Source organism: Zootoca vivipara, chromosome 10 (genome assembly GCF_965207765.1).
Source record: "Zootoca vivipara chromosome 10, rZooViv2.hap1.1, whole genome shotgun sequence".
Classification (NCBI taxonomy): domain Eukaryota; kingdom Metazoa; phylum Chordata; class Lepidosauria; order Squamata; family Lacertidae; genus Zootoca; species Zootoca vivipara.
This window is the reverse complement of record NC_142593.1, coordinates 3,715,440-3,730,535: the sequence shown is the minus strand read 5'-3', so window position 1 is coordinate 3,730,535 and position 15,096 is coordinate 3,715,440. Positions and strand designations below refer to the sequence as shown.

The 15,096-nt window shown below is 41.7% G+C and overlaps 1 protein-coding gene across 13 annotated transcripts in view; it reads left to right on the top strand.

Annotated features, from left to right (window-relative positions):
* PRUNE2 (prune homolog 2 with BCH domain) overlaps positions 1-13,845 on the top strand; it is a 138,693-nt gene extending 124,848 nt beyond the window's left edge. For 5 of the 13 annotated variants that reach the window (XM_088653070.1, XM_088653069.1, XM_088653064.1 and 2 more), the window contains exons 18-19: positions 3,544-3,769; positions 6,806-13,845. In XM_088653070.1, coding sequence (XP_088509196.1) covers positions 3,544-3,730 — 187 coding nt within the window. In that variant the 3' untranslated portion in view covers positions 3,731-3,769; positions 6,806-13,845. Of the gene's footprint in view, positions 1-3,437; positions 3,486-3,543; positions 3,770-6,805 lie in introns of all 13 variants that reach the window. The other 8 variants (XM_035100256.3, XM_035100253.3, XM_088653066.1 and 5 more) reach the window with 2 other exon arrangements.
* Positions 13,846-15,096: the final 1,251 nt, after the last annotated feature.

Here is a 15,096-nt window from a genome sequence, read left to right as displayed (position 1 = left end):
TACTTGGATTCCTTGTCGACCTTTGTAAAACACACACACATGTTTACAGGCCTCTAATATATGCAGGCCTCTAATATAATATCTAGGACCCAGGTGGCACTGTGGGTTAAACCACAGAGTCTAGGGCTGCTGATCAGAAGGTCGGCGATTTGAATCCCTGCAACGGGGTGAGCTCCCGTTGCTCGGTCGCAGCTCCTGCCCACCTAGCAGTTCGAAAGCACGTCAGAGTGCAAGTAGATAAATAGGGACCGCTCTGGCGGGAAGGTAAACGGCATTTCTGTGCGCTGCTCTGGTTCACCAGAAGCAGCTTTGTCATGCTGGTCATATGACCCGGAAGCTGTCTGCGGACAAACGCTGGCTCCCTCGGCCTATAGAGCGAGATGAGCACCGCAACCCCAGAGTCGGACACGACTGGACCTGATGGTCAGGGGCCCCTTTACCTTTAATATAATATCTGGCAAATTGCTTGAAAATAAATACTTTGTAGGAAACCAGTTGATCCTGTTCACAAACTCTAAATCAGACGTATAGTATAGTATAGTATAGTATAGTATAGTATAGTATATATAGAATATAGCATAGTATTTCTTTTCACAAAGCCACAGATCATTAGATTTGATGCTGGTAACAACCTTGACAACTCTGATGTTAGAGGAGTGGTTTGGCTATGCTTTGGCTGTCACAACTATTGCATGAGCTTTAGAAGCCTTTGTTTCTTTGAGGGTAACTAATGATGCTGTTACAGAAGCTGTGCGGATCAAAGTCTACCTTTCCAAAAGCATAAGTGGCCAGGAGATTACTTTATTACACAATTTTGAGCTCTACCGCTAAGTTCTAAAGCTTGTAGTGACTTTGAATGGTGCTTAGAACTGGAGCAAAGCCAATCTGCAATCCCAGGAACCCCAGCACCATTCAGGATGATTACATAGGAAGTTTCCTGGATTACATCAACAACACTGGCTCCGTGATGGTTGGAAATATTTACTGTGCCACACAGCCACCTCCTATATTGTTGATGCTGCTTTACCACATTTGGCCGGGGTGGCTAATATTGGTACATCAGCACCTGAGATTTATAGAGGGAAGCGTAATATTTTAATGAACAGAAACTTTTTGGATTTATCACCTAGCCTTTTTTATGCATGCTTATCCACAGCTAAGCGAATAGAATGCAGCTTACTCCCATGTGGGGGACTCCCTGGTCCTGAATGGGGTAACTGTGCCTGCCCCTAAAGGACCAAGTGCACAGCCTGAGGGCCATTTTGGACTCACAGTTCTGCATGGAGGTGCAGGTTAACTCTGTATCCCGGGCAGCTGTCTACCAGCTCCATCTGGGATGCTGGCTGAAACCCTACCTGCCTGCGCCCTGTCTCGCCAGAGTGGTGCATGCTCTGGTTATCTCCCACTTCAACTACTGCAATGTGCTCTATGTGAGGCTACCTTTGAAGGTAACTCAGAAACTACAACTAATCCAGAATGCGGCAGCTAGACTGGTGTCTGGGAATGGCTACCAGGACCATATAACACTGGTCCTAAAATATCTACATTGGCTCCTGGTATGTTTCCAATCACAGTTCAAAGTGCTGGTGCTGACCTTTAAAGCCCTAAATGATGATCAAGGGTCTGGAAATTAAGCCTTATGGGGAATGGGTGAAGGAGCTGGGTACGTTTACCCTGGAAAGGAGAAGACTAAGAGGAGATATGATCACCATCTTCAAATGTATCAAGGGCTGTCACATGGAAGAGGGAACAAGCTTGTTTTCTCCTGCTCTGTGCGGTAGGACTCAAACCAATGGTTTCAAGTGACAAGAAAGGAGATTCTGACTAAACATCAGGAAGACCTTTCTGACAGTAGGAGCTGTTCAACAGTGAGATGGTCTCCCTTGGGAGGTTGTGGCTTCTCCTTCATTGGAGGTTTTTAAGAAGAAGTTGGGTGGCCATCTGTCATGGATGCTTTAGTTGAGATTCCTGCACTGGAAGGGGTTGGACTAGATGACCATTGAGGTCCCTTCCAACTCTACAATTCTATGATAAATGGCATTGACCCTGTATACCTGAAGGAGTGTCTCCACCCCCATCTTTCAGCCCAGACACTGAGATCTGGCTCCAAGGGCCTTCTGGTAGTTCCCTCACTGCCAGAAGTGAATAATAATAATAATTTTATTATTTATTTATAATATTATTATTTATTATTTGAAGATCTCAGTAGTGGTGCCTGCCCTCCCATCAGATGTCAAAGAGATAAACAATTATATGACTAATAGAAGACATATGAAGGCAGCCCTGTATTCAGAAGTTTTAAATGTTTCATTATGTTTTATGGGAAGTTTTTAATTTTTGACGTTTTATCATGTTTTTAATATTCTGTTGGGAGCTGCCCAGAGTGACTGGGGAGGTCTGGCCAGATGGACAGGGTATAAGCAGTGTTATAATAATAATAACTTTATTAATTAGATACCACTCATCTGCCTGGGTTGCTCTAGCCACTCTAGACGGCTCCCAATGAAGTATTAAAAGCACAATAAAATATCAACCAGTGCTTTTTTTTTTAGAAAAAGAGGTGCCAGAACTCACCCTTGTTCTCTTATAACGGCAATGGCACCAGTGGCGTAGCTAGCCGCCTGGCTGCCCGGGGTGGCGAACCCGAAGGCACCCCGCCGGGCAGCGGGGTGTCCGTCATGCGTATGTGTTCCGCATCACGATGCATGCGTCATGACGCACAACACACGAAGCACGCGTCACGATGCATGTGTCCTGACGCACGACGCATGCGCGCACAGGAAGCATATGATGAGGTGACACGGCAAACCCCGCGAGCAAGCTGCGGAGTGAGACAGTCTTGCTTGCATCGGGGCTTCTCCTCGATGGTGGCGGCGGCCGTCGGAGGTGGTCAGCCCCGTCCAACCTGCTGCCCCCCGCCCAGCCTGCCGCCTGGGGCGGCGCCCCCGCCCCCCATTACTACACCACTGAATGCCACCCACCAGAGAGGGGCCCAAACTGAATTCCAGTGAGTTCCAGCTGAAAAACGACCTGGGTATAACCATAAATTGTTGTTGTTGTTGTTTGTTTGTTGTTGTTGTTACTACCACTACTGCTACTCCCAGGCAACTGTCTATAGGAATAAGTTGTTAATGTATTTAACCTTGCACACCCTTAAGACTTTTTAAAGTGGCTGATTCCAATGGGATAGCCTTGTTAGTTAGTGTATTCTGGCATCTTAAAGACAACCAGGTTTATTATGGCACACAGTTTTGTGGGCTCAGCAGGGAGGGCATTTCTTTTTGCCTCTATAATCACTTCATGCAGCTGAGGAAGTGAACTTGGCCCACAAAACTGTATGCCTCGCCTCAATGTTTAAAATAAATGAATTACTTCCCTAAATGTCTAAAAAGAGGGTTGTGTGTGTTTTACTACTGTTCATTTCCACTTGTCTTCAGAGCAAGCTGTCTTTCAAATGAGCCAGAAATATCTTCAGTCCAGCAGGAGTAAGAATTTACAATTAATTATGGCATTATATTTCCATTTTATTTCATGATCGTGCAGTGTAAGAGACGCTGAAGAACTGGGTAAACTCCAGGTGGTCTGTTCCAAATCCATATACTTACATGGTTTGTCTAGCTGGCTTTTTCTAGTGCTGCTAGAAAGTAACTCATTATTTTTTAAAAATGGAATGGTACTTTTAAACAACTCATCTTTTAAAGTGGTGCACTATTTTGAGCTGCCCACATAATGGAAAGATCTCCAAACATCAGGTTGAAATAGTAAACAGGTTAGTCCATGCAACCTATCTGATTGACTTATAGAACACAAGTAAAATGATTTGCAGCATTCATATACTTTTAATAATGTCTTTCTAGAGTCTACCCAGTCCTCCTTCCAAAATCTTTTCCATCCAGGTCTCTTCAAATTTGCCTGCATTTGTAGTTTGAATAGCAAATGCTTTCTTCAAAAAAGCAGCTGCATTTTGCATGTTTCAAATTTCAGGAAATAGCTCTCCAGAATAAATGTTTACTTCTCAAGGTAAATATCAGCAATAAGAGTGCACTTGGTTGTAGTTCTTTATTCCACATTAAGTAGGATAGGATAGGATAGGTAAGATGTCATACTGTAAACAAACCAAAGGTCTAGGGCCCTATGGTAGTACAAGAAAGTTAGTCATCACTAAGCACCTTTGAAATCAACGGGACAGGTGAATCGTAACTAATTAAGACTCGTTAATTTCAATGGGACGTAAGCACAACTTGCTTTAGGGTTGTAAGGTATAGATTCTTCTTGCTTCTCATTTTTTGACAATGCATATAAATTTGTATTGATTGAGTTGGACACTGGTTTTTGTAGGGAGGGTGTGAATGAAAAGTTTCTCTGTGCATCTTTGTAAAGTTTAGGCAATACTGTATTGGTCTGAATATAAGCCTCACTCCCCCCCCCCAATACTGACCGTGAAAAGTTAAAATAAAAGTTATTTGCGACCTTATGATATGCAGTCAGGAGCGCGGGGCAAACAGCGCCAGGAGTGTGGCAAAGCTGCTCCCGCCCTGCATAGTCCCCCGCCCTCTCTCCCAAGGCTGCAAAGGGGAAAGGCTGCCAGCAAAGCAACACGGCTCCCCCCCCAGGTATGCAGCCAGGAGCAGCAAGGAATGGAGCCGCTTATATTCAGGTATTTTTTCCCTCCCCCCTTCCAATTTTAAAGGTGTGGCTTATATTCGGGCCAATACAGTATTTAAAAAGAATGGGCATACCATTCTTGTTCATCGCTGATTATCTTGGATGACATATCTAGGAACAAATTAATTTTTTAAAAAATTTCTTTCAGTAGCACCTTAGAGACCTACTAAGTTTGTCATTGGTATGAGCTTTCGTGTGCATGCACAAAAGTATCTGAAAAGGTGTGTATCTGAAGATGTGTGCATGCACACAAAAGCTCATACCAATGACAAACTTAGTTGGTCTCTAAGGTGCTACTGGAAGAAATTTTTCAAAATTTTGTTTCGACTACACCAGACCAACACGGCTACCTACCTGTCATTCTATCTAGGAGTAGTTCATAAATAAAGACTACAACTCTTTCAGACTGCCGGAAGAGTAAAGCACTATCTCTCCCCTATATATTGGTTTCATTGTGTCTACTGCCTTGCCCCATAACTTCTCCCCATTATAAATTGGGGAGCTCGGTACCTTGTCTGGGTACCTGCATACCTTCAACATAACATTCTACCATTGCTTCTCTTTTCTCTAGTGGACACTCTTTCTTTTTTAAAGTCCTCCTTTACAGTAGCAACATAGGGAGAAGTGAAAAGGGATAGCCAGAAACAACCAAACCACATACACGGGAAGTATTAATATGTAAAAATAAAAAGTTGAGCACCATACCCTCCAACATGTTGGCTCCCAAAACTGGGACACACCTCTTCCTGTCCGTGCCCCACATGAGTCATGTGACTCATGCAAAATGGTTGGTCAAACCATCACACAAGTGCTATAAAACAGGCAGTTACTTTTATTTTCAGAAAGGTAACCAATTTAGGCCAGCTGCTATTCAGATTTTTCAAGCTAAAGTGTTGTCCCAGCTACTTTTTGGGATCCCAATATGGATACAAGCATATAATAATGATATACACCCAAGTTCCTTGAGTCATATCCTGGGGCTCTCAATTTCAATCAAGCATGAGACGATGTGTGCAGAACTAGGTATACATATGATGGAATATTGGGTGTGGGGTACCACCATAAACTACTGGTTGCATTGCCATTTCTGTTGCCAACCTTCGAGTCTGCTCTCTGACTTACTTAAGAACTCTTATAAATTCAGAGGGTTCCAACTCTTACATAGCAAAAACAGATCTATTGGTATTGACTTGGAACCCTCGTATTTTTCAAGTGAGCAATATATTGTAATATTCAATCTAGATTAAGGGACATTGAAAAACAAAACATCGAGTCAGCTGTAAATAAAATTTGCTCCCCCAAGTTCTATGGTTTAAATCCAACAGATAACAGGGTCACCTGTATTTCAAAATTAATAATTCCAGTCCAATGCATGGCCCAACTGAACATTTTCCCCTCAGCTTTTGTCAAGGCAGAAACGATAGACATTGTGGATGTTTTTTGAATGTGCCAGGCACACTGGAACATATTCTTTTCTACTGTCCATTGTACAACCAGCTGCAAACGTGTGCTATTCCCTTTTTTGGGTAGCCTAATATCATGGCACAGTGAAAATATCAAATTCTATCTGTCTGACATTGACCTGGAAGTAACTGCAAGAGTAGCTGAGTTTTTTATCAACCTTATAGTGGTGAATGCTATAGTTAGCAGGAAGAAATTCCAATGAAAACCCCTGTTATTACATATTTTTACAAGGCTGTTTATTTGTATATATTTTAAAATTTTAGATATGCATGTTTTATTTATAATGCCCAATAAAGGTTTGGTGAAGTAGTAAGTTAGTATATCTATGATCTCATCAAGTATATTTACATTGGGCTTGCCATTTTAATAAAACTATCCATCACAATATTACCTGAGTAATGTTAGGAGTGCTGAACTGTTGTGCAGGTTTTATTCCTGTTCAATTGCATGTTTGTTCTTTTTAAACTGTTGACTCAAAAGAGGCTCCTGGCATGATTAGGGCATTCCTGAAGAAGGTGGGGAAAGGTGGGGGAGAGCATTTTAATAGAGCCCATAAAAGGGTTGGGGTGTCTGGCTTGGGCCATGGGACAAACACTACTCCTGCCCTGTGCTCGATACATACACCAATAAATATATACTGTACTAAATGTTTTCTTCTTCTTTTGTTTCCCTCAAGGATTGACATGACGTCGAAAGGAAATTCCTAACTTCCTTGGCAAAGTGGAGAAGAGAATTTTCATTTGTTTGGTGTGCCTGGGCCTCGAGGATGGGGACAATTTGGGTTTCTCATTTGAGCACAATCCTCGAGGATTACCCCTGTGTACCAGCCTGTTGGTGCAACAATAGTTCCTGGTAGATTGCAACCTTTGTTCTCTGATCACTCAGTGCCATTCAGAGTTTTTTGAAGTAATATATATGGCAGCAACGTGCAGATTTGTGCATTACCTTCAGAAGTGTTACCTGCAATATGCATTTTTCCCCAGTTCTGAATTTTGCCATCAGTGTGCCTCATCCGTGATTCTGTACGTTTGATTTATTGTTGCATTTTGGCTTCAGCGTATTAACATATCTGTGCCAAGTTACGTTAGAAATGTTAGTTTCCCTATAACAAGGCCCCAGTCCAGTGTATTGGGCTCAATGGGCTCAATGAGGCACACAGAATTCTGTGCAAGGAGATACTCAGATTGCTCCCTTCCTTGCTTTATGAAAGTACAAACACACATTGCTTCTTAGAAGAATTTGCGGAACTTGAGCTCACATGGAGCATTACAAGTGCTTCAGAGACTTCCGTGATCTTGCCACCATTAACTATAATTCCACTCCTTTGTTCACAAAAAATTCTTAGTGCTTTTCTTTCTTTCACTATATCTCAATAGCAGGCACTATGCAGGACTACAGTATTCTTGATCACAATAGTGCCATGAATAACAGGGATGGAATTTCCCCCACTTAATTTTATGTGTTGTTAAGGAAACAGGAAGTCCCCAGAGAAGGTAATGCTTGCAGAAGCAAAGGATATTCCTTGCCTGAATGAGAACATGTATGGACCTCAGTGAGATTCCAGACTGAAATGATGGCAACATATGCTGAGGTCATCAGATAGTATGCTGAGATATCAGCCTCAAAGAGAAAATAAAGGTTCTCTTTTAATTTGATTGCTGTACCAGTTGTCACCACTAACAAAGTACCAAATTCAAAACTTCATGCTAACTAAAGTACTGCACAGTAACAAACACCCCTCTGTTGAGAAGAAAAACCCTAGCACTTCTAAAACACACTAGTTTATTTTCAAATGGTGGTGGCCAATTAATTAATTTGCCAGGTTGAAAATAGAATGCTGAGTTGTGTGGGTCTTATTTAATCAAAAAGTGGATGCTATTAGACATAACATGTTCATAGTAGCTCTTTGTAATAAATTTAGTCACTAGTTATTGTCATCTTACTCCAGAAATATAACTTCAAATAGATAAATCAATATCCTGTATTACTAACCATCATTTGTCATTAGTCATCTGTAGTTGTTATGACAGGCAGGTAGTGGTTGCCATTATCTCCATTCACATATACTTCACATTCACCTTGAATAATACCTTGTCTTCCCCCCCCCCAAATAATATTTATTGATTTTCATATATTACAAATTACAAAAATTCACAAAAACACACAAAAAACAAGAATTAAAACATGAAAAAGGAAAACATATCAATTCTAACATTTTAATTAACATTGTAGACTTTCTCGATTCCCCTGGCACTGGGTCCATTTTTAACTCCAAATTAAGCAATTTTCATTTATTATCTTAAATCATTCTAACACATTTTTTTCATTATCTCACAACTATTTCTTTTCTTAAAAGCTTCAACTATCTTCCACCCATAATTCATCTTAGTCCAAATCTAAATTTATTTCCCCATCCATCTATCCTCTATTTCTTCCCTTAGCCTCAAATTTATACCCAAAAATTTTCCATACATTCAAATATTATTTCTTTTATCATAATAACATTTAAACACTTAAATCTAATTCAGCCCCCCCCCCTGGACTCAGGGTCTCCCAGATGAATCAGCCAGTTCCATAGGTCATTCCAATTTTGGGCCATCTTGATCAGTAAAAAAAATATCCATTATTACTCCTCACCCCACTCCTGCTCTTTCACCATCTATCCACCAATCTCCCTTCTTCGTCCCCTGCTGCCTCCCCAATTTCCTAGCTGTTGCACCACAGCTTTTTAGCCCTGTCTCAATTTTGGTTCCCCTTAAGTTCTGGCCCCAGCATGGATCCTGTCCTCCCTCTCTCACTGTGAGCGCATTATTCCATGCTAGTTCTTCTTTGAAGGTTCTTTGAATCAAGCATGAGTCCTGTTCCCCCCCCCCTCTCACTGAGGGAACAATGTTCCATGCAGCTTTTTCATCATCTTTAAATTCTATTACTTTGTCCATGGCTGATGATTGTTCATCTTGCTTCATACTTTGTTGGGATTAGTCCTTTTTCACTTTCCGCACAGTTCTGTTTTATTTTGTCAATCTGTACAGCATTCTGATACAGTTCACTTTTAAAATCCAAAAGCAATTCCAAAAGTTCCTTTTGAAAGTCAATAAAGTCAGATGATGATGTGTCTACTGACATCCTGGTCGTCTCCAATTTCGTGGGAACAGCACAGATTACAGCACGAAATGGCGCAGTTCGTATTTCCAAACTTCAAAAACAGAAATTATGCCCGATCTGGTTACAAACTCTCATTTTAAATTCTTCTTCATATCTTAAAATTCATATATCCATTAATGAAAAGAGCATATGTCAAACTTCTTATTCACAACCTTATATTTTACGCTCTCTTCAATGTTGACAGTTTTCAGCCTCAAAGAGTGATGTCATAATGGCGGCTTGCTGATCCCTCCAGGGACCTGACTCCAGCTTCCAGGGGGACTTTCCCCAGACCAAATTAAAGAACCTTTACAGGGATTTTGCAAAGTTCAACCTTTCTCCCCTTTACCCTGCCTTAGGGGAAAAGTTTTAAGTCCGATTTTTGGTAATTAAAAACTTCCTGTCAGCTTCCCGGCTTTGGGCAAGTTAACTGCATCTCAATTCGCTCAATGAGGGAAATCAACTTCCTTTTTTAATCTCCTCCCGTGTCTAAATCTTTTCAATTAAAATTTTAAAAAGCCTTTTCCTTTACTCACGGTGTCCAATGTTTTCAAATCCTTTGAATCTGGAAAAATCCACCACTCCACAGGCTGCCGGCTCGGAGCTTCATGTTGCAAGGGTAGCAGATTAGCTCAAGGCACCATGTCTCCACTCTGCTTGCTCTCGGCTCCCTTAATAGGGCTTACCGGGGAGCGGAGGAGACAGGGGAGCTGAGTCCCCACGTCTCCAGAATGCTTGATCTGGAGCTCTTTTGGGGGTCCGTGGCGCTCACATGGCTCCCCCTCCCTCACAGCGCTAGGGAATCTCAAAGCTCAAGATTCTCCTGCCGGTCAGCAATGGCGGTAGACCCAAAGTCCAAATAATACCTTGTCTTATAGGGAAGGGACCAGTCTGCTATCCAACATGCAAGGGGATGGGTGGCAGAAAGAGGGAAGCTGGGACCTTCTGCAGTCCATCATCAAAGCCATCACTGTTGGCAAGGGAGGTTTCCCCACCATTTTAAAATAATTCCAAACCATTTCCCTCATATGAAGAGTGGCAGCAAGCAAAGAGGTTAACCAAGGGACACTAAATCTTCCTGTCTTTGGTGAGTTGTGTTTTTGGAGTGTGTGTAAAACTTTGTACCCCTTCAGTTGTATCTGCAGACCATTTATTCCCCCCCCCCATAGAATTCAGTGGGCGCCACTGAAAATTGAATCAGCCCATATTTTCATGACTGCACCCCGTTTCTCTTTCAATTTCTGCCACTAGAGTGTGTGATGGAGATTGAACATTGGGAATCCACTTACATATATACTGGTTTTGGATCCAAAGGTTTGCATTCTCCAATAGAAGGAGCCTTCTGCCAATCCAATAGAAAGAGTCTTCTTCTAATGGAGTAAGCTCCATCCATCAGAGGAAGAAAACCTTCAGATCCAACACAATAAGTTGGATTGTTTAAAAGGATTGAAATAGGCTCTGTCAACAGAAAGAAATGAAGGAAATAAGAAAGCTCTGTAGTTAAATGTCAGGGAACAAATAATATTTTGCTGTGTATCTGAGGTTCCTTGTTTGACATCAGTTTATATGCTGCCTGTGATTCTTCCTTAATCTAAGCTTGAAGTTCCAAGAACAACACATGCCCTGTGTGGTGCCAGCCCCATAAAGTGCTGAGCACTGATTCTTATACAAGAGTGGAACCCAGCTTAGCACCTGACATTTTATGTCATCCTGTAGAATGATAATTTGAAAACTGGATTGTTCTTCAAAAGAAATTCTACTTCGGATGCCATGGTTTAACAGACAGAGGTTTGAGTTACCTTCCAGGTGCTGAGAGTGTTCCCTGTCTGAAATTTTCAATGCCTCCCATGCCATGAACTCGTATTCTTCACAGACATTAGGACTATGCAATACATAGTCTATATTATAGACTATACAAGAGTGATGGAGAATATTGGTCTTTTCCCCTACTACTTTGTAGTAGGAAGCAAGCATTTTGAAGGTTATGTTAACGTGCAATTTTGCCATGGGGTTCCTTTATAAGGTCCTTTTTACTATGAAGATATTAATAGGAAAATGAACCTTGTGGTGACTCTTCTACCTCAGAAACAGTCATATGAAATATCTTCCAATTGTGAAGAACATTTTCCCTGTTTCCTGTTTAGCCTCAGTTTTGAAAACTCATAGAATTAATCAAAGTGATATAGGTTCTTATATCTAGAAGTTAATTCAGAACGGATGATGGTCATATGAGACAATGATAACAGTGCAGGTTTCCCTCCACCAACACGTTTAATAGATGCTGTACTTATTCTTCTCAATCAGTCACTTGCTGTGCTAATGAACACATGGAGACTGTCTGCAGAGGGACTAAGCCTGCCTAAGCCTGCCTTGTAGAATTTTAAGCATAACCTTGCTAGCATGTGAAATGAGTGCAATTATGTGGTAGTTGGAGCATTCTTTGGCACTGCCCTTCTTTGGAATTGGGATGTAGACTGATCTTCTCCAATCCTCTGGCCATTGCTGAGTTTTCCAAACTTGCTGGCATATTGGGTGTAGCACCTTAACAGCATCATCTTTTAAAATTTTAAATAGTTCAGCTGGAATATCATCACTTCCACTGGCCTTGCTATTAGCAGTGCTTTCTAAGGCCCATTTGACTTCACTCTCCAAGATGTCTGGCTCAAGGTCAGCAACCACACTATCTGGGGTGTACGAGACCTCCATATCTTTCTGGTATAATCCTCTGTGTATTCTTGCCACCTCTTCTTGATGTCTTCTGCTTCTGTTAGGTCCTAACCACTTTTGTCCTTTATTATGGTAATCTTTGTACGAAATGTTCCTTTCATATCTCCAATTTTCTTGAACAGATCTCTGGTTTTCCCCATTCTATTGTTTTCCTCTATTTCTTTAAATTGCTCGTTTAAGAAGGCCCTCTTGTCTCTCCTTGCTATTTTTTGGAAATCTGCATTCAGCTTCCTGTATCTTTCCCTATCTCCCTTGCATTTTGCTTGCCTCCTCTCCCCCACTATTTGTAAGGCCTCGGTGGACAGCCATTTTGCTTTCTTGCATTTCCTTTTCCTTGGGATGGTTTTCGTTGCTGCCTCCTGTATAATGCTACGAGCCTCCATCCATAGTTCTTCAGGCACTCTGTCCACCAAATCTAAATCCTTAAACCTGTTCCTCACTTTCACTGTGTATTCATAAGGGATTTGATTTAGATTGTATCTTACCGGCCCAGTGGTTTTTCCTACTTTCTTCAGTTTAAGCTTGAATTTTGCTATAAGAAGCTGATGATCTGAGTTACAGTCAGCTCCAGGTCTTGTTTTTGCTGACTGTATAGAGCTTCTCCATCTTTGGCTGCAGAGAATATAATCAATCTGATTTCGATGCTGCCCATTTGGTGATAGGTTCCCATAAATGTGCCCCCATTTTATCACCAAATGGGGGCACATTTATGGGAACCTATTGGCTAGTGCCATTGGGGTCACTGGTGATGAACATGCCCCCCCATTCTCTCCATACAATTTTGTGATATTTTAAATATATGGAGCATATTACAAAAAATATCAGAATACCTTGCTGGATCATATCAAAGGCCCGCCTATTTTAGCATCCTATTTTTACAGCGACTAACTGGATGCCTCTTCCGTGAAGCCTTCTACAAGCAGGAGTGTAACTACACTTTCCTGTTCTGCAGCAACCAGTTTTCAGAGGTAGCACAAATTGTTATAGCTTGTAGCCATTACAGATAGACCTATCCCTCATGAATTTGTCAAAACCCCTTTTAATACCATCCAAAGTGTAAGCCATTACTATGTCTTGTGACAGCAAATTCCATACATTTAACTATGTGCCATATGAACAAGTACATCCTTTTGTCTGCCTTGGATCTTCCAGCATTCTGCTTTGTTGGATGACCCTGGCTCTTGCAAGAGAGGAAGAAAATTGTCCACCTTATCCACACCAGGCATCATTTTATACACATTTATCATGTCCTTCCCCCCTTGCATTTTTAAAAGAAATAAAGAGCTCCAAATGCTCCAATCATTCCTCATAATGGGTATTGTTCCACCTCTCTGGTTATTTTTGCTTTTCCAGCTCTGCAATGTCCTTTTTGATGTGTACTAACCAGAACTGAACACAGTAGTCCAAATGTAGTTGTACCAAATAGCCAAAATTAAGGAGTTCAAAGACCCTAAGAATGATTTAAGCATATGCTTTAACTTGGTTAAGATAGTTGGACTTTCAAATACTTCACTTTGGCTGGATCATGTCTTTTACTTAAAAAAAACTTTTGTAGAGGCTATCCACCTTTTCACCTGAAGGATCTACTACCTTCCCTGTATAATGTCAGGAATGGGGTATTTCGCCACTAGCCCCAGGCTGGGGCTAGAGTTATGGCTACTAATACGAATGCTAGTAAGAACAGTATGGATTTCTCCTGTTATCTGGAACGGCCCTAATGCACTATTTATTTTGTTCAACTCTGCTAACAAAATTGTTTAGATTAAGCAATATAATATGTAATATCAGTATATGTACAATATGTATGTATGAATCAGAAATAAAGAGCTTACAATCCAGTAGCAATAATGTATGTTCTTGACGAAGATGACAGATGTTTGAAGCAGAAGCCATGTACCAGGGATGGGGAATGTGCAGCCATCCAAAGGTCACAGGACAACACTCAGAGTCCTCACTGCTGGGCCACACTGGTTTTGGCTGACGGGAGTTGAAGTCCCAACAACCTTTAGAAGTCCATCTGGCCCACACACTTTTACCCTATTCCTGATGCAGAATTTCAATTCTGATGAAGACATGTCAGCTTGTCCGATAGAACATTCCTCCCTGCACCCCCAGCAGTTTACGGGGTTCTCCAGACACACACACCCCAAGCCATTTTGGGGAGGAGGGAGGAGAGGGGGGAAAGTCCTGTTGTGCTGGTAACTTTAGCATACCTATGTACAGTTGAATCTGGGCTGCAATAAAGATTGGGGAGGGTGGCTAAAGGGAGCCCATAGGGAAAAAGCTTTGCATACATGGATGGGGCAGGCTTAACAGACATTCTAACAGAAGTGGTTTGGACACTCATTCAGTGCATTTTGAGGCATTCATTTTCAGAACAGATGGCATTTCAAAAACTTTTTCCAGTTGGAACTTCTGCTTCTTTTCACCCAGACAAAACTTGCCAGTATTTCCTGAAGCTTTATGTGTTAAAGGGTGTTATAGAAAATTCTGGGCGCAAGGCTGCTCAGCCACCCAGCTGGTCAGGCAAGAGCCCGTGGAAGGAGTCCAGCCAGCAACCGGAGCAAAATAGCAAGTTTTCTTGTGCAACAGGTTCGAGCCAAGACTGAACAGCGGGAGCAGGGTTGCAAGAACTTTTAAAACTCCCCACCTAAATCCCAGAATACATTTCCAAAGCATCATTCCTACATCATAGTTACATAGCTACCAGTAAATGTCAGAAAAGGGGAGGTACATACAATATTAACATAAGGGTAATGGTTCAGGGGAAAAGTAAATGTGTGATACCGTAAGTACCTGGAGGAACTTCTTGAGTATCCTCCGGAAAAGAACAATGAGGTCCTGGCTTTGCACCGTCTGTCACCTGGGTGGGTCTGGTGATGGGACGAGGCTTGGCCAACAATCAGCTCAGCAAAGTGCCTCTGGGCACTTCCTGGAGTCCCTTTTCAAAGGGCAAAATAGTGTTGGAATGGAGGAAACTGGAGTTGATTTTATATGATTTTTAAAACTAGGTAACTTCCCTGAGCTGTCAAGTCGAAAGGATACATTTATGCATAATATTTATAACATTTAACCACTTTAAAGATGTGCTCCCCC